Source organism: Hypanus sabinus, chromosome 28, assembly GCF_030144855.1.
Source record: "Hypanus sabinus isolate sHypSab1 chromosome 28, sHypSab1.hap1, whole genome shotgun sequence".
NCBI lineage: Eukaryota > Metazoa > Chordata > Chondrichthyes > Myliobatiformes > Dasyatidae > Hypanus > Hypanus sabinus.
In genome coordinates, this window is record NC_082733.1 from 23,593,660 (window position 1) to 23,613,335 (window position 19,676).

At 39.9% G+C, this 19,676-nt stretch overlaps 1 protein-coding gene across 4 annotated transcripts in view; it reads right to left on the reverse strand.

Moving 5' to 3' along the window:
* The window catches only part of lrrc28 (leucine rich repeat containing 28), an 88,248-nt gene that overhangs the window by 9,399 nt on the left and 59,173 nt on the right, over nucleotides 1–19,676 (reverse strand). For all 4 annotated transcript variants that reach the window (XM_059952717.1, XM_059952716.1, XM_059952715.1 and 1 more), the window contains 3 exons: nucleotides 16,809–16,911; nucleotides 5,099–5,271; nucleotides 263–422 (listed from right to left, as the gene is read on the reverse strand). In XM_059952717.1, the coding sequence (XP_059808700.1) occupies nucleotides 263–422; nucleotides 5,099–5,271; nucleotides 16,809–16,911 (436 nt within the window). The remainder of the gene's footprint in view (nucleotides 1–262; nucleotides 423–5,098; nucleotides 5,272–16,808; nucleotides 16,912–19,676) is intronic.

Genomic DNA, 19,676 nt, shown 5'->3' on the forward strand with positions numbered 1-19,676 from the left:
GTACATAGCTTAAATTCCATTAGGATATTACACATAATTAATGCAAAAATTACTAAAGTATTCCTCAGTAGCAAGAATGTGCAAAATTTGATTTCGGTAAGATAATATAAAAATATGCAACTGTTTTGCCTTTGTTGCAATTTAATACACTCACTTCTCAATCAACTAAAAAATATGCACTTTCCTTTGGGTACTGGTATTTTTCATTTCAGCAAAAATCTCAATGGATATTTGAAATACAATAATTTTTTTCTATAATTACCCATTATACAAGGCAGCCATAGGGGTCTCCATCAGAGGATAACACTTAGGATAGACAATGGTAAACATTGGCTTGCTGCAGTGATGACAGTGTCCCAGTGGGTAGAATAGTAACTTGTACAGATTCCTAGGTAATGAGATTGGGGACAAGATTTCCAGACCTAGAGAAGAACATAACATTATAAATTTCTTTGCAATTATCATCCTATTTAATGAAGCTTGATTTTTGTAAATTTATGCAGCAGCTGTACAAACACCACAGTTTGAATCCAGACATGCACAGCAATTGCAATACAGGTAAAGAAATAGCTTCAATTGCTGTACATGTTATGTTACAGATAGTATTATTACTGGTAGTGTACTATATAGATATTAACAAGCCCTGATATTTTCTTTTACTTATTCTCCCTAGATCAGATGTCATAACACAAACCACTTTATTAGATCAGAGGAAAAGTCAATAAACTCTGACATCCACCAAATCTGATCACTGGAGTAATATGATTTACTGTATCTCAGTTCCTCCTTCCAAATTTTGTTTCCCATTTGGTAAAGAATGCAATTTCTGATCAGAGTCCATCTTTATAAAATGAGGACCAAAGATATACAGAGTGGGGAGCTGTACAACCATTCCCCATGTCTGATCACCCTGTAACTCATGCTTCGACATCAATACACAAGAGCATTGCACAATTCTCTGAAATTCAGCAGTTGGATGAAGCTGTGAGCTCTATGAACTCAAAAGATGGTAAAAGTAGAAAATTATATGCAATTTTCTTCTACATTTATTCTTAACCAATCAAAAACAATTTGAATATATTTGTAAGTCAATTAGAAAACAGGAATTACATTAGGTGTCTTTTACACTTAGGACTCAAACAACCAAGACCTTGCTACTAAAAGTTTAAACATTTGTTTTTTTTATTAGCAGCTTGAAGAAATAAATTTGGCCCATTCTGTTTTCTGCATATATTTCATTTAGAATTAAGACAAAACAATCTGTTTGATTGGCACTCGATTCTCTACTGCCTCCATCACTGACACATGGCGGATGTGTCTGCAGCATTTAAAAGCACTGTAGCTATCCATCTATGAAACTTCAGGAGTCTCTCAAACTCAAACACTGCCACCCAGTAGGTGCAAGGGAACAGCCAGTACAAGAGGTGCATGGCAACAGCACCATCTATCAGCACCATCTGTCACACATCACCCTGAGAGATAATATCACCTGACTTTCATCATCACTATATCTAAATCTTCAGACTCCTCAGCCCGTCACAACAAGGATGGCTCACCATTAACTTCTCAAAAACAATAATAGCTGGGCTATAAATACTGGCTTCGCCAGCAATATCCACATCCTGTAAATACATAAACAAGTGTTCTGTTCATACACAGAAATTAAGAAATCAATATGACAGACAATATTCATAACATATGAATAGAAAATACATAATATAATTAGTATATTAAAAATACATCTAATCTATGACAATCTATTCTAATTATTGCAATTCACTTGTCACATTATTTAATGGAAACTTCTACTTCCTACATAAAATAAGGAAAAAGGGAAATGATTGGAAAATATAGAATAATAAAATCATAGGGTAGTGAATCGGTGGAATTCATTGCTACAGATGGCTGTAGAGGCAAAGTCACTGGGCGCTACGGTAGCATAGTGATTAGCCAAACGCTATTACAGCACAGGGCTTCAAAGTTCAGAGTTGAAATTATCTGGCGCCCTCTATAAAGAGTCTGTTCATCCTCCTGTGGAATGTATGGATTTTCTCTGGGGCTCTGGTTTCCTCCCACAGTCCAAAGATGCACTGGTCAGTAGGTTAATTAGTCATTGTAAGTTGTCCTGTGATTGTCCTGTGATTAAATATGGGATGGCGCGTCAAAGTAGCTCGATAAATTAAAAAATAAATAAATATACAAAGCAGAGGTTGATAGGTTCTTGATTAGTAGGGACGTTAAAGGTTAAAGGGAGAAGGCAGGACAATAGGATTAATAAATTAGCCATGATGGCATGGTGGAGTATACTCGATGGGATGAACTCCCAATTCTGCTCCTATGTCTTCTTGTCCATCTTAGCACACCTTCTTACAAAATGAAAGCTTTTAACCTCCAGTTTTAAAATGAGCCTTTCCTTTAATTCATAATGATCATTCATCAGAGTGTGTTATCTTAACCAAAAAACTACCATTTATAGCAATCACAACTTTAGATTGCAACTTCGCACTGCAACTTGCCACAGAATGTCACAAGTAGTAGATATGAAATTACAAAATTTTCTGAGTATGTACTTGACTATTTACTTCATAAACACCAAATATCTGCAAGTTCTATTCAAATACTTCAACCAGATTGGTAAAGAAGCAAATCTGCTCAGTATCGGTCAAATATATCACTTGGACTTGAACAACCTAAAGTTCCCGCATCATTATTAAAAATTCTACAGTAAACCAAATGAAATGTTTTCTTTTCTCTACATTATAGGCTCCATCCCCATCTTCACTGGCTGCAGTGACATAAGCCAGTGACATAATCTTGTTTAAACTACTATTAAAAATCTCAGAGTGAATGCTTGAAGGCACAGAACAGCAGACATGAAACAAAGGGCACATCTGGTTTTCAGCAGCATAGACTGTACTGGTCAGAACAAATCAGGTAATATTACAAGCAATGCAAATCGGATTACTTGGCTGCTAATTTGACAAACGTTCTACAAGGCTCATGCACCTACAGCTCCTTGATGTGCACATAATGGACAATCAAACCTGGACCCTCACCTCCTCCTCATTAGTCAAGAAGGCACAGCAGTGCCCACACTTTCTGAGGAGACTGAGGCATGCAAGGCTCTCAGCCCTATTCTAACAACTTTCTACAGAAGCATGATCGAGCGTTGTAAGTGGCTGCATCATTGGGTGGTATAAAACCTGCAAGGAACTGCAAGAGCCTACAGAGGATAGTTAAAACTGCCAAAAGGATCACCGGGATCTCCCTCCCCAGTGAGACAATTGTGACATTTACTGGGAGCATTGTATATGAAGGGACCAACCATTGTTGAGGATCCCTACCACCCATCCCACAAACACTTTGATCCTCCAATATCAGGAGGAAGGTATAGGAGCAATCAGGACTTGGATCACCAGACTGGGTAAAAGCTTCTTTCCCCAGGCTGTGGGACTAATGAATACCCTACCACCACCAAGGTCTTATCACTAGGACGGCGACCTGTATACTGTTTACTTGTGCTGCACACTTTACATGAATTTTGAATTATATTTTATTAACTTATTTGTGGTAATATTTTGTTTTATGTGCTGTATGTGATACATGTATTGTGGGTGCACCATGGTCTAGAGGAACATTGTTTCATTTGGTTGTATAGGTAGATGACAATAAACTTGAACTTGTACTCTTAAATTAAATAGAATTCTTCAGAAAACACTGAAGATCAGATGACATTCATCAGTTTCAAGAAAAAGGTCTGTTGTAGTTTTGAAATGCACATAGTTCACATTGCAATGAAATGTCATGCATAATGCAATGTTTATGGATAAGTTTTGTTTGGAAGTGATAATGCCATGCATAATGCTAGTTTTCATAAATCGGCACAGGAATTCAGTTTTAGATTATTTGAACAAGTCTAAATCACATTATTTTTTTGTTTTTTTTTATAAGGATAACCAATACAAATTTACCATTTAAAACTCTCTACATCAAATTTTCCACATAGCCAACAAATTTTGCTCTTCCTTCCAATGTCATAATTAAAGTGAAGAATCAGATAATTGAGAAGAGTTAGGACAGTGGAAAAGAATTCAATCAATTAATGTCTTATGCATGCCACTGCAAAGGAACACACAACCAACAGAACAATTTTGTTCTTCATTCTCTAGCCTTAGAATGTACTGTAGATGAGTGTGGTAAGGATCTGTATAAAATAGGTAACTGAGAGATACACATGCAAATATTATCAGTGACTTCCTAGTGAATCCCTTATGTTGCAGTTTGAAAGTGGAATGCACGAGAAGATTTTATTTATTTTCAAAATCCTGTTTTGCAAAAGTAGTACTGTACAAAGACATGAAAATCTATAAACTACCAAAAAACAGTGCAAAAGGAATATGCTTTTATCAAGTTTAACTATACTTAATGACTAATATTGTTAGAAAGATCTTGGCATGTGTCCCAAGTCACTGATTATCAAAAAAGAAAATAACAACAAGCAAAGAATTCTTGCCATTATTATATATATTGTGGTGAGACCACTCCAGGAACATTTGATACAAATATGGTCACCTTGCCTATGGAAGGATATGTGTTTATTGGTGGGAAGTGCAATGATTATAATGAGTAGCAGAGAGCTTGTTCAGGTGGCAAGGCAACATAAGGGAAAAATGAAAAGGCTGACCACTTAGACTGGATCCTTTGCCAATCAGCTAGAATTAATGGCATTTTAGCCATTAGAAATAGGCTGTCTAAATGAAGGAATACAAATTATTGCAAAATTAGTGAAGAGTAGGGAAATGATAAATCAACCAGTGGATGCTAAAAGAATTAAAGAAAATAGCAATAATACTATTATGGAAGTGAGGCGAATAGTCTAAAACCTTATGGAAGGGATAGCCTAACCCATTTCCTGTATTTATTACAAAATTGATGAGATGGTTATCATTCTTATAGTTATTGCCTGTTAACCCCGCTGGCATGTAGGGCAGCATCATCTTTATAGTACTGTAATAAAAGCATTTTAATGTTAAAACTATAAAACCAATTATTCATATTATCAGTCATTCTCAATAAAAGGATTACTAGTTAAACATGCCTTTCTCAGATATTCGGAAAACACTGTAGATAGTTCTCATAACCATTTCTTGAAGGGTTGGCACAGGGTCATTTTCTGTTCCTATTCCCAGGATTTCATTTGGCAGAATGATGGTCATCTGTTTATGGGAAAATGACAGCTTCACATCTTCATCTTGTGTTGAGAAACCGCAACTATGATTAAATAGGAAACAAAATTATATTCATAAGTCAGTAGAGTGGATTCTGGTTAATTGGGCCAATAGTTAATCTGGGCAGCTGTTAATTTGAGAGAACTTAAAGAACAAAAATTAATCAAGAAAATAACTGAGAACCTTTCCCTTTATTTGGGATATTCTGCCGCTTACTTGGGACAAGAGACCGTTGCCAAAGTTTTTAACTGGCATCTGTCGTGTACACTTAAACACTACACCATTCTTAGAGTCACTGAAAAAGGCCCTTCAGCCCATCTAGTCCATGCCAAAACTATTTAAACTGCCTACTCCCATCGACCTGCACCAGGACCATAGCCCTCCATACCCCTACGATCCATGTAGCTTACCAAACATCTCTTAAATGTTGAAATCAAGCTCACATGCATCACTTGAACTAGAAGCTCATTCCATACTCTCACAATCTTCTCAGTGAAGAAGTTTCCCTCATGTTCCCCTTAAACTTTTCACCTTACCCTTAACCCACGACCCACCCAAATTCAGTGGAAAAAGCCTGCTTGCATTTGCCCTATCTATATCCTTCATAATTTTGTATACCTCTATCAAATTTCCTCTCATTCTTCTACATTCTAAGGAATAGAATCCTTACACGTATTCAATCTTTCCTGAGGAATCAGGTCCTCCAGACCTGGCAACATCCTTGAAAATTTTTTTCTGTACTCTTCCAACATGTTTTTCCTGTAGGTAGTAGGTATGTCGCATCCAGAATTATTTCCAGGTAGCGGACGATTTCCTTCCACGCCACTCTGACGTATTGGGAAATCGCGTACGAGGCAAGTTACAGCAGTGGGTTGCCATTGCCTTCTGCCGGGTGAGTTTTTTTTTTAAAAAGAGATCACCAGCTGTTAAAGGGAGAGTGTGCTGGATTTGGAATTGGGACATTCGAACTCGGGACCTCTCGCCTCAAGGTCCAGCGCTGATGCCACTACGCCACCAGCCGGCCTGTAGGTAGGTGAGCAAAATTGCACACAATATTCCAATTAGGCCACACACGAAGTTTTATAGTACTGTAGTAGTATTGTTTATCTTCTAATTTGTTCTGCGTTTCATTTAAATACATAATTTATTACTCAGCTAAACAGTAGTTTGTCTTTTTTGCACGTTTTTAACTATTTCCATGAAACTTTGGCTAATTGGGCAGCTGCTTTAATTGAGCCAAGGTGTACTGATCCTGATGTGCCCAATTAACCGGAATCCACTATTCTGTAGAGTCACATTTTTTGTAAGTACTGTAACATGGATTCAGATCAGAATATCTACTGGTGTGTGAAGATTTTTCTTATATTGGATATCCTAATGTCTTGGTTATCATTTATTCTTTCCTACAAGTGTTTTGTTTGACAGAAGGCTGATTTCTTTACACTGTTTACCTTCCCTTGACCCTTAATAACTGTTTTACTGTGTCATGTACCACAGCATAAGAGCAAGAACTATCTGGCTGAGTAATGGCTGCTTCCTCCAGGCTGTTAGACTTCCTAACACCTTGCCGCCACCCAGCACACATGTAACCGTGTCGGAATGCCCTGTAGGCCTGCACCTCATTCTCCAATTCACAGACTCACTTTTCATCTTTTATTGCTGCAGCTTCACATACTTACACTACTGTCCATTTAATTACATTAGTGTCCATAACGTTACACTGTTTTACATAAACATGGACCTCACACTTTACATCAATCTGCCAATCTTTCTGCCATGCCAATCAGGGACTTGTGCTAATACTATTTTGTGACTGTATGTGGTCGATCACAAGTATATGCGCTGTGTGTAACTATACGTACTGTGTTTTGCACCTGGGCCCCAGAGGAACGATGTTTCATTTAGCTGTATACGTGTGTATGGTTGAATGACAAACTTGAATTTGAACTTGAACTTGAGAGAGAAAAACATTACAAACATGATGTGAGTAATTTGGTTTCTATATGAGGTCAGATGAATAAATTCTATTGAGCAAGATTTTGCTAGCAGCAGTACATGAGCAATTCCAGCTATTTACTACACTTACCAATAGGCTTTCTACGGGACTTTGCACTGGGACTTGCTCTGAATTGAGAATTGAACTAACGCATGCTGCAGAGAACCTGGAACCTTGGTGAATGGGCAAGCAAGTATCTCCTTAACTAATCATGAGTTTGAAGCATTGCTTATAAATGAAAGCAAGTTTGAAGCAGGGATGGTCAGTCAGAGATTTAATTGATTATCAAATTAGGCAGAAAAAGTGTTAAGGTGAAAGGGAAAGCATGCTGTGGGGAGATAAAAAGTCCAAGAGTTTTATTTAAAGCCTTTTATTTCTTTGAACACTTTAACAGTAATTAAAATTAAAATGAATGAATTACATTTATGAAAACTAATTTTTAGTCCCAGGAGGTTGATTGGCAGAAAATAAAACTTCAGATTTAGTCTTTGAGGGAGGTTTTTCCAGGTTAGTTAACTGAACGTATATAATCAAAGTACGGGAAGATCATACTGCTTTGTGTATTTTAGCGTCACGATACTGATCTTGCTCAGTTTCTGCAGGAGCAGGACATTCCTGACAGCAACTTCCTGGTTTATTAAAAAATATTCTTCTATCCCTATAATCCCAGTAATCAATGGGTTTCACAACCCAGTAATCTACAAACTTACAAAAGTAAAGTTCATCACTTTATGACCTACTTTAACACAAAGCTCATGGAGAGCAAAATAAAAATACTGCAAGTTCAAGCCAAAAGCACTCCAACGTACAAACAGAAAATGCTGAAAATACAGAGAATTCAGGCAGCAACTCTGGAGTCTCTATAGATTTACTGCCTTTCAGGTGCCATTGATTTCCTCAGTACTACTTTCAGATCTCAAAACTGCATGAATCAACTAAATATGGATTTGATAATTGCTTTAAGGAACACTTGCACTCAGTATATAGCAATAACCTGGAGCTAATTATCTACAATTTCATCACCCCACTCCCACTGACCCCTCTGTTTGTGGCCTCCTGCACTGTTATAAGGAGACCCGGTGCAAGCAAGAGGAACAATGCCTCATCTTCCATTTGGACACGTTGCAGCTTCTTGACATAACATCAAATTCTCTAAGTTTACACCAGAGCACTAGAAAATGGGAGCAGGACTCGGCCACCAGACTCCCCAGGCTTGCCACCACATTTAATGTGACCATTGCTGCTCTATGCTGACCTCAACTCCTCTTCAATGTAATATCACAGAACCTTCAGTTAGACAAAAGCTCTGGATAAGAACCACTGCTTGCCATCATATGTTTCTTGCCCTCAGGGAACAATCAGGTTGGCTGAACATTTCCTAATATTCCAGAACCACATCAGCAGCGAACTACACACATTATACCTCATCTCATGTGCCAATGCATTCAACCTATCAGAGCTTTTCTTAGCATACCTACATCGATTAACTTATTTCAAAGCAGCACACACAAATCCTGGAGGAACTCAGCAGGTCAGGCAGCATCTATTGAAATGAAAGAACGGTCAACATTTCAGGCCAAGACCTTTCTTCAGGACTGGAAAGGAAGGGGGAAGTTGCCAGAATAAAAAGGTGGGGGGAGAGGGAAGGAGGCTAGCTGTAAAGTTAACAGGTGAAGCCAGGTGGGTGGGAAAAGTAATGGGCTGGAGAAGAATGGGGAGTGAACTGTAGGAGAAAACTTATTTCAATCTTCCTCAGGTCTGAAGAATAGTTCTTCATCTGAAACATTAAATAGTTCCATTTCAATAGATACTACTTGGCAAGGTTAGATTTTCCAGCATATTCTTTTATTGCTTTTATTATTGCATGATTGCACTAACTCAGTCTCTCATATCCTATAGTTACAAGTCTAGGCTACCAGACTGCCCACCAACTCACTATTAATAAGTAACTCACTAATCAAACCTAGAAGCTTAATATATTGCTAACTGGGCACATTAAGCCATTTCCATTCATCCTATCACAGATACTTCACTTACTGTACACGTTCCTCCCCAGCCTCCTCTGGTACTGAAAACTAATTTATATCATCCTCTTTTTCCAGTTCTGAAAAAATATTAAAGACCTGAAATATAAACTGTTTCTCTTTTCGTAGATGAGATTTCTAACATCTTCTATTTTTGTTACCCATTGCCTGTTCACTCATTGGTTCTAATCTAAATAAGGTATTTCAATTACTCTCCATGAATTCATAGTCCACATATCGCAGCAAATTTGGTGTGTCTAATATACAGAATATGGAAATTAAAGTATCATGATTATTATATTACCTTTGTAACCTGCATATCTAATTTCTCAGTTTATTCTACATCACCAGAACAACCACTAAATAAGTTCTTTAAAATTTGCCATTTCTTAGCTGCATGAAAAATAACCATCGCTTAATTTGCTAAGCAAAAATCTTTCCACTCTACTACCTTTATCCCATTTTTTATACCAGGTCTATCCTTCTTTATTCTATCAGTCACTTCAAAAGTTTAAGTATCCTAGCAAAGAATGGCCATAGTTCATCCCTCAGTACAGTTTCACAGGCTGAAATCAAAGCCGAAACAGGCAAAGCCCCCTCCTTTGTGAGAATCACAAGAGCACTTGTTGAGGGGGGGGGGGGGTCAGTAGACTCAGGAAGTGGGAGAGAGAGAGATGTGCAGAATAGCCACAGTAAGTGGGAGAGAGAGAGAGACGTGCCGAATACCGCGTTCTACCGGGATGCAAAATAAGGCGACATTGACTATTGTCTCATGGAGACCACGTGTAAAGCCCTCGGGCAAAGTGGGCTGGTTGAGAGAGAGATTGCATCATCCCAACCTGATTGACACCTGCGACCCCGTGAGGAAGTATAAAGGAGGGTCTGGGGGGGGGGACAGCCCCTTCAGACGCACCAAGAAGACACAACAGCGATCCCGTCGTAGTGGGAAGCCATTTTGAAGAAAGCCACGTGCGTTCCGTTTCTCCTTTGCCTGGGGAGCAGGTGGCTGATATCACCGAAAAGGACTTCGAACTAACAATGGGGAACCAACGCTCCCCTGATTCAATGGAGTGCTTCATAAAGACCCGGGCAAGTCTTCCTTTTCTCACCAATCTCTCTCTCTCTCTGTCGCAACACATGAAACCCAGCGATTCCCAAAAGGCTGAAGCCTGCAGACTTCTGAGTGACTTTTATATATCCAACGGACAATATATTATCCCCTAGACAACAGTAGAGCTCATTTCTTAATGATGATTATTACTATACCCACGCTTTAGATTGAGTATTGACGACGTGCATTATCTGAATGTTTGTATTAACCTTACTTTTGTGCCCCTTTATAAATAAAAACGTTTGAAAATAGTGACATCAGACTTCAATGGACCTCTCTATCTTTGCTGGTAAGTGATCCAGTTACGGGATACGTAACAACTTGGGGTTTCTCGTCTCCAAATTTGACATTTGGGATTTGGGATTTGACACCAAATTGGGAGGCCAGTGAATCGGGCTTGTAAGTCCAAAACTTGAATCTGGTTACGCGGGTAGCCAGACGGGAAACCAGCAAAGATAGACATGGGTGAATTTATGAAAAACCCGACTGTGGGGGCGCTACAGGCAGCCACCAAATCAGACTTGTTAAATTTGGTGAAGGGTTGAACTTCGCAGAAGTGAGGTCGTCCATGAAAAAGCGGGAGGTGCGAAGGGCCATAATTCAGTATTACATTGGGAAGAATGTGTTTGAAGCTGAGGTATTGGAAGATATCCCTGAAAAGGTAACATCAAGTGGGACGGCTCAGTTAGAGGTGGAGAAATTAAGGTTGGAATATGAAATTAAGTTAAAAGAGCTGGAAGCAGCTGAGAGAGAAAGGGAGCAGGCGTTCCACCTAAAGGAGCTAGAGGCAAAACGGGACCATGAGCTCCACAACTAAAGGGGTTAGAGGTGAAAAAGGAGCAGGACCAAGCTGAGAGGCAAAGACAGCATGAAATTCAGCTAAAGGAGCTAGAAGCAGCCGAGAAAGAGAGGGAAAAGCAAAGAGAGTATGAGGAGAAAGAGAAACAGAGGAAACATGACTTGGAGATAGAGAAGATAAGGAACGAGCTAAGAGATCAAGAGTTAGACCGAGCGGAGCGGTTTAATGTTAGTAGGGAGTTGAGATTGGTACCTCCGTTCGAGGAGACAGATGTTGATAGTTATTTCTTGCTTTTTGAAAAGGTGGCAGTAAATCAGAAGTGGCCAAAAGAGCAGTGGGTGGCGTTGTTACAAAGTGTGTTAAAGGGGAAGGCCCAACGTTGTCCCTGGAGGAGGGAGAAGCGGAGAATTATGCTGAAGTAAAGGAGGCCATTCTCCGGACTTACGAATTGGTACCTGAGGCCTATAGACAAAAGTTTAGAAATTTCAGGAAAGGGTGGAATCAAACGTATACCGAGCTAGCCCATGAGAAGGGGGTGCTCTTGGACCGTTGGTGCACCGCGGAAAGGGTGGACGAGGATTATGGGCGTCTCAGGGAGTTACTTTTGATTGAGGAATTTAAAGGTTGTGTTCCGGAGGAGATCCAGATGTATTTGAACGAGAGGCCGACTAGGTCCATCTCAGAATTTGCTAGGTTCGCAGATGAATATGCCCTAACCCACAAGGCACAGTTTTCCTCGAATAAAAGTTTCCAGAGAGACCGTGGGAATGATCGAGGAAGTCCGCCGAGTGAGGCAGAGGTCCCGCCGGGAGCTAGTGTTAAGGTTGAGGGGGAAAGGCAAGACAGCCAGAGATTTCCGGGCTTGACCTGTTTTAATTGTGGAAGGGTTATTGCATCTCAGTGCTTTGCTCCGAGAAAGGATCCAGAAAAAGGGAAAGCAGCGGTCCCTATCGGGCGTGCAGTGCTAGTCAGAGAATCGGCAAGAGGGTGCCGGGTAAGCAGAGTGCGCGAGGGGTCTGAGATTTATCTGTCACACGGCACCGTGTCTTTGAGGGAGGGGGACCCACCAATTCCCGTACGGATTTGGAGAGACACGGGGCGGAGCTATCATTGATTAGCCGAAAAGTGTTAAAATCCGGGCCTCAGAAGGGAGAGGTAGCCCTGAGAGGAACAGGAAAATGGACCAAAGTGGTGCCTTTGCATCGGGTCCTTCTAGATTGTGAGTTGGTGTCGGGATCAGTGGAACTGGGGGTCCTGCTGGAGTTGCCGGCGGAAGGCGTGGACGTCCTTCTGGGGAACGACCCAGCGGGTGGGAAGATGTGGGGTGCAGCCGTGAAGCTGACCACCCAGCCTGCGAGGGTTGAGGCCACTCCCTCAGATCCTAAGATCTATACCGCCTGCGCGGTCACTCGCAGCCTGTCGAGAGCGGCAGCTGAGAACAGGAGCAGTTTAAAATTAGCCAGTTTTGATTTGGCCGAGACGTCTTTACCGACCCTGTGCCACGAGGGTGTAAGGGGTGGAAAGACGAAGAATAGTAAAGTGAAAGGGGGTAAGGGAGAGGAGTTAGATCTGCCCTTAGTGAAGAAAAAGGTCCTAGAGGTAGGAAATAAAGATGAGAAACAGATAAAGCTGTTAAAGGGTCCAGAGTTGGACATGGATGATCTGCCTGGTTTGGCAGAATTGTTTGAAGAAGTTGAGAGTTCTAAAGGTGTTCCCGATAATGAGATGAGGGCAGTCCTAGAGGGAACGGGTATCCTTGCCTTGAGGAAGTCTGCTGAGAAGGCCGAGGAGGTTGTTTCAGCTCGCAGGGTTGCGCCTTCCCCGGGTGGGAGCTGCCCAAAGAGTAACTGGGAGGATCAGGGGAAGTTAGAATTTGAAAAAGGCACAGGTGTTGAAAGCCTGGAAGAGGCCAATGTCCCGTTTGAGTGTGTCCAAGAAGAGGATGCACTTGGTGCTGAACCTGGTAACGGAGCTCAGAAGAAGTCTGAGGTATTTGATTCAGTGGAACGGGGCGACCGTCCTTGTGGGTCAGATAGACTTGGTTCAGTGAAAAAAGGGTTAACCTTGGTAACCGTGGGAAGTGTGAGTTCCCCGGTATTTGTACTCGAAGGTGGGTTCAAAGTTAATGCTGAATTTAAGAATGGGGGGGATGAGGATTATTATTGAAGGAAACGGAAAGTCTGTAGTCCCCAAATCGAAGGATGAAATCTTAAACCTGGCAGATCGCTCACAGAGTGAGCCGGGAGATAGCAGGGCCCCCCACTCTATTGTTATGCCAGGATGGGGTGTGAAGAGGCCGCATTCGAAATGCTACTTGAACGAAGAGTTCAAATTAAAAATCAATAGCCTGAAGGGTTCTGACAAAAGGGCTAGCCACCTGGGTAAGATTAAAGAATTGGGGGGAAATGGTCTAAGTTTGGGGCATGGTGTTGATAAAATAACCCCGATGAACGAGGCGGGCGGGAGTTCACCACGCCAAATTACTCAAGTTCCCCACGGGGGGTCTCGCCGGAAAAGAGGCGACGGTTAATGGGGATGCCATTTTTAAACAGCAAAGCAGGTTGAACGGGTTTGTGCCAAAGCCTGTGAATAATAAAGACCGCCCCTTTGGAGACCTTCCGGTTAAGTAAAACAACCGAAACGATTAGTATTTGCATAAACTTTTGTAGATGCACCTAAGCTAAGATCACACCTCCTTAGTTTGGTTGCTGAAAAAAATAGGTGGTTATTTACACGATGTTAAGATATTAAAGAAAGGGACACTGTAATCGTTAACTGTTTACTTACTTGAATGTATAACGGTAGTACTCTGTGAAAAGCAAAGCTTGTGCATTGTGTTAGATTCAAAAAAATCCTGTAAGACTGTGTACCACTCCGTTTTAACCGCTGGTAAAAACGTTTTTTTTTAGAGGGTAGGTGTTATGATCCCAGCCCCCTCCTTTGTGAGAATTGCAAGAGCACTAGTTGAGGGGGGGGGGGGTCAGTAGACCCAGGAAGTGGGAGAGAGAGAGACGTGCTGAATAGACACAGGAAGTGGGAGAGAGAGAGACGTGCTGAATAGACACAGGAAGTGGGAGAGAGAGAGACGTGCCAAATACTGCGTTCCACCGGGATGCAAAATAAGGCGACATTGACTATTGTCTCATGGAGACCACGTGTAAAGCCCTCAGGCAAAGTGGGCTGGTTGAGAGAGAGATTGCATCATCCCAACCTGATTGACACCTGCGACCCCGTGAGGAAGTATAAAGGAGGGTCTGGGGGGGGGGACAGCCCCTTCAGACGCACCAAGAGGACACCACAGCGATCCCGTCGTAGCGGGAAGCCATTTTGAAGAAAGCCACGTGCGTTCCGTTTCTCCTTTGCCTGGGGAGCGGGAGGCTGATATCACCGAAAAGGACTTCGAACTAACAATGGGGAACCAACGCTCCCCTGATTCAACGGAGTGCTTCATAAAGACCCGGGCAAGCCTTCCTTTTCTCACCAATCTCTCTCTCTCTCTCTGTTGCAACACGTGAAACCCAGCGATTCCCAAAAGGCTGAAGCCTGCAGACTTCTGAGTGACTTTTATATTTCCAATGCAATATATTATCCCCTAGACAACAGTAGAGCTCATTTCTTAATGATGATTATTACTATACCCGCGCTTTAGATTGTGTATTGACAACGTGCATTATCTGAATGTTTGTATTAACCTTACTTTTGTGCCCCTTTATAAATAAAAACGTTTGAAAATAGTGCCATCAGACTTCAATGGACCTCTCTATCTTTGCTGGTAAGTGATCCAGTTACGGGATACGTAACAAGGTATCCTAGCAAAGAATGGCCATAGTTTATCCCTCAGTACAGATTCACAGGCTGAAATCAAAGCCTAAACAGGCAAATAATAAACAGACAAAGCTGTAAACTTTACAGAACTTGATAACATTCTATATTCCTGTTCATGCTTTTTTAAGATTTTAACAAACTGACAAACTAAACTCAGTATTATAATTCTCAAATGGGAAAATCACCAGGTAATTAAAGGAACTGACAATTACACAACCTTGAGCAGCAAGGCTGAAGTTCTAGTAACACAAGTCATGACCTCATCAAAATCTTATACTTACGTTAATATACACCTAGTGTCCACATTACCGGGTACCATTGCATCATCATCATTATGTGGCATATCATATGACATAGGAGATCACGGTCTGATGACCATGATTGCTCTTGGTAAATTTTTCTACACAAATGGTTTGCCATTGTCTTCTTCTGGGCCATATCAATACATGCAGGGACTCCCTAGCCATTAACAATACTCTTCAGAGATTGTCTGCCTGACATCAGTAGTTGCATAACCAAGATTTGTGAAATCCACCAACTGCTCATACGACTATCCAACACTTGTTCCTATGGTTTCATGTGACCCTGGTTGGGTGGTGGGGGAGAAGGGCTAAGCAGGGTGACCTGCAGGCTAGCAGAAGGAAGGAGCACCCAACACCCCTTTGGTAGAGATGTATCTCCACCCTGTCACCCACACCCACACACCTGTTCATTAACATAAGTATCTAATCAGCCAACCATGCGGCTGCAACCCAATGCATAAAAGCATACAAACACAGTCGAGAGATTCAGTTGCTGTTCAGACCAAATATCAGAATGGGGAGGAAATGTGATCTAAATGACTTGGACAGTGGAATGAGTGCTGGTGCGAGACGGGGTGGTTTGAGTAACTCAGAAACAACTGATCTCCTGGGATTTTCACACACGTCGGTCTCAATGGTGCGAGAAACTAAAAACATCCAGTGTATGGCAGTTCAGCGGACAAAAATGCCTTGTTAATCAGAGGAGAATGGCCAGAATGGTTCAAACTGACAGGAATGTGACAGTAACTTAAATAACCACAGTTGCAGTATTGATGTGCAGAAGAGCATCTCTGAACACACATGTCGAACCTTGAAGTTGATGGGCCACAACAGCGAAAGACCACAGCAGGATCCAATGAAGTGGCCATTGAGTGTCTAGCTGCAATTCCCTCATTGTTCATTGTTCCATTAACAGGCAATAAAAAAAGAACACACCAAAGGAGTTTACTTTGTATGAACACAAACTAACATCACAACCTGTGCAAAATCTTTATATTCACAAATTAAAATAACATAATGAACATCTATATATTCAACACCTCCAGCTTTTCCAATGTCTATGGATAATAGTTGTCTTTGACTTTTTCCCAGCTTGTCCATAACAACCAATGGACTCATTTTCAAGGACTCATCTCGTTTTTGGTATTTACTGTGTATTTATTATTATTTCTTCTTTTGAACTTGCAGAGTTTGTTGTCTCCTGTATTCTAGTTGAACACCCTAGTTGGGTGGTCTTTCATCAATTCTGTTACGTTTATTATTCTATAGATTTATTGAATATGCCCACAAGAAAATAAATCATAGGGTTGTATATAATGACATATATGTACTTTGATAATAAATTTACTTTGAACTTTCTTTGAATGGTCAAGATACTCAGTTTTATGAATTTTATTACTGCCTTGATTATAAGCAACTAATTGTCAAGTTAATGTGCTCAAATATCATTTTGCACACTTAATGGCATCCAGATACGTTAATTAAAGATTAATTACTCATTAGGAAAAGCAAAATGCTCTTACCCACTGTGGCCAATAACTTTGTTATAGAGATAAGACGGTAGTCCACATAATTGAATGTTGTTGTCTACATACACACATTGAAGCTCTGGATATCGCCCCAGATCTTAAAGGAAACATATAAAAGAAACATCCATATGACCAAAACATTTTTTAAAATCAAATAAATTCATTTCCAAAACTAAATTGAAACTTGGAAATGTTCATTAAATCGTAACGGCATCATACAGAACAAAAACAGGACCTTTAGCCCCACTGGCCTGTGACAACCAAGGTGCCAAAAAATGCTAGTCCCAGTTGTCCACATTTGGCCCATAATCCTAGGGAACTTGCCATAAGAATCTTTCTGATTGAATTGGCCGCCAGTGAAATGGTTGCTTTTTTCTCTAAAACCACAAGTCCTTGTTTTGACAGTGTACCAATTCTTGAAAGCAATGAAACCTGGTTCAAACACCTAATACCCTGCAAAAAGAACCACAGAGCTGTACAACTGTGTGGAAAACGTTTCGTCAGCACAACTCATCCATGCTGAATAAGATGCACATCTCCCATTTCCTACATTTGGCTCAATCTCTCTATTCCTTTCCTATCCATGTGCCTGTTCAAATGCTTTTTAAATGTTGCAATTATATCTGCATCTACATCTGCAATTATCATCTGGCAACTTGTTCCATGTACACATTACCCTGTCTATGCAAAACTTGCCCCTCAGATTTAAAGGTTTCCCCTCTCACCATGGAACAGATTATTTAGCCCACCTTCACCCTTTATAATCTTATAAAACCTACAAGGTCACATCTCAGTCTCCAGAACACCAGTGAGATCAATTCATATGCACCTATCTATTCATATGCTCCTTTCTATTCATAACTATTTGATATAATAGTGATTATTGAGTCAGTTTGAATGGAAAAGTAGTCCATTTTGATTGAGATGTTCCTATACTGAAGTGTTTAAGCAAGATATGTCCTGAATTCAGGTGATTCAAAGAGCTGATGAATGTTCTATTCAACATATCCTCTTATGGCATCATCACATGTTGAACAAAAGTACTTAAACACTCTTTTTATTATTTTCTCTTTGATAATTTGTTTCCCAGTACTCAGTCACAGAAATTGGAAGATCAAATTACATATCTGCCTATTAACATCAATACTGGCTTTTTTGATTAGTGGAGGAAAATGGAACAGTAGTAGAAGATTACCATGATTTTATTGAACTACAGGCCAAATGTGAGGGTAGAAAAGTCCATTATATGTTTCTAATTCATATTGTTTTAGAATAAGACAAGAGTTTAACTAATAACTCATGAAGACAAAATATTAACCAGCAATTAAGAAATCATAATACAGACTCTACATACAGAAAATAAACATTAAAGATAAAGAAGAGTTTTAATTGTCATATATACACTGAAACCTACAGTGAAATGATCATTTGTGTCAAACCACACAGTCTAATGATACACTGAGGGTAGCCTGCAAGAGTTGCCATTATTCTGGTTCTAACATAGAACCCAGCGCCTGGAAGAAATCCACGCTGTCACAGGGAGTATGTACCAGCTTATTACAGACAGCAGCAGGAAATGAACCTGTAAAGTGTTACATTAACCACAACATTTACAAAGACATAAAAATTAAAAATATATAAACATATATTGTGCTGCTTGATGATTTCCAATGATTAATTTGTGATTGTCTGTTCTGAATATACGGCTATATACATTGCATCTTCTCAGTAACCATTATATGTTAAAAAAAAATGGCCATAATCAAACGCTACTTTTAGGAACAAATTTAACTTGAATAACCTGCAGGCATACTGGTAATCTTGCATTATAGCCATTTTGGGTCATGGAATTTTGCTTTTTACGGGATTCACAACTCATAATCCAAAAAAAAAATCTGATTAGAGAATATAGCTCTCATGGAATTTATATGGACAAAATAAAGTAATTTTAAAAAAGCACATTTTCATTTCTTGCAACCCATGTTTCTTGACACCAGCACAGATAACATGGCTTCATGTTTCAGAAGATTGTGATCTGGACCATTATCAAGAAACACAATTTCAGCACCCACCCTGAGTAATGCAGCTGCTAAGTGCAATGCTTTGCCTTCTAGGTGACCTTATAGAAACAGTGAAAACATTAATGACAACACAGCATGAATGACATTAAGACTTTAGCTGTAATTGCTCCAATATTTTAGGATCCAAGTTAATATTAGCAAAACTAAGGACAACCTTAATATAATTGCAATATACATTGTTCAGTCTGAGATGAAATCTTCCACATTCATACATAAATAAGGGTATAAAATAAGGGATACGGATAATGAAATATACAATAAAGGGAATTAGCTAATCTAGAAGATAAATGTGAAGATTAATGAATTGGATAATATGGAGGATCATATTAGTGCTACAGATTGCCTGAAACAAAAGTTCAAGAACTTAAAGGGGTGAATAATAGTAAATCCAAACTTTGAGGAAATCTGCCAATGGGTTAAATAGTAATTAAAATCAGGAGTTCCAGTGTGCATCAAGCTGACTTCATGTTATTATCCTCTGTGTTTTCCAAGGAAGTGACTTACTGTTTATGTTACAGATAAATCAAAAAAAATAGGCTTGGTTATAGTCCTACAAAAAATGTGTGTTTAACTAACAAGATCGCAACGGTATCTTTCTTAAACCAAGTGAGAAGAATAAATCAGTCATTAAAGTACTATTAAAATAATGGTAGACGGGAAACAAGTAGAAACTGCAAGAAAATAAAACTCAATTCACAGAAAGAGTCAACAAGTGCTTGGGGGTCACTGTAATGACCAAGGTATCAATCGTGGAAACTCCAATTTTCATATTATAAAACAG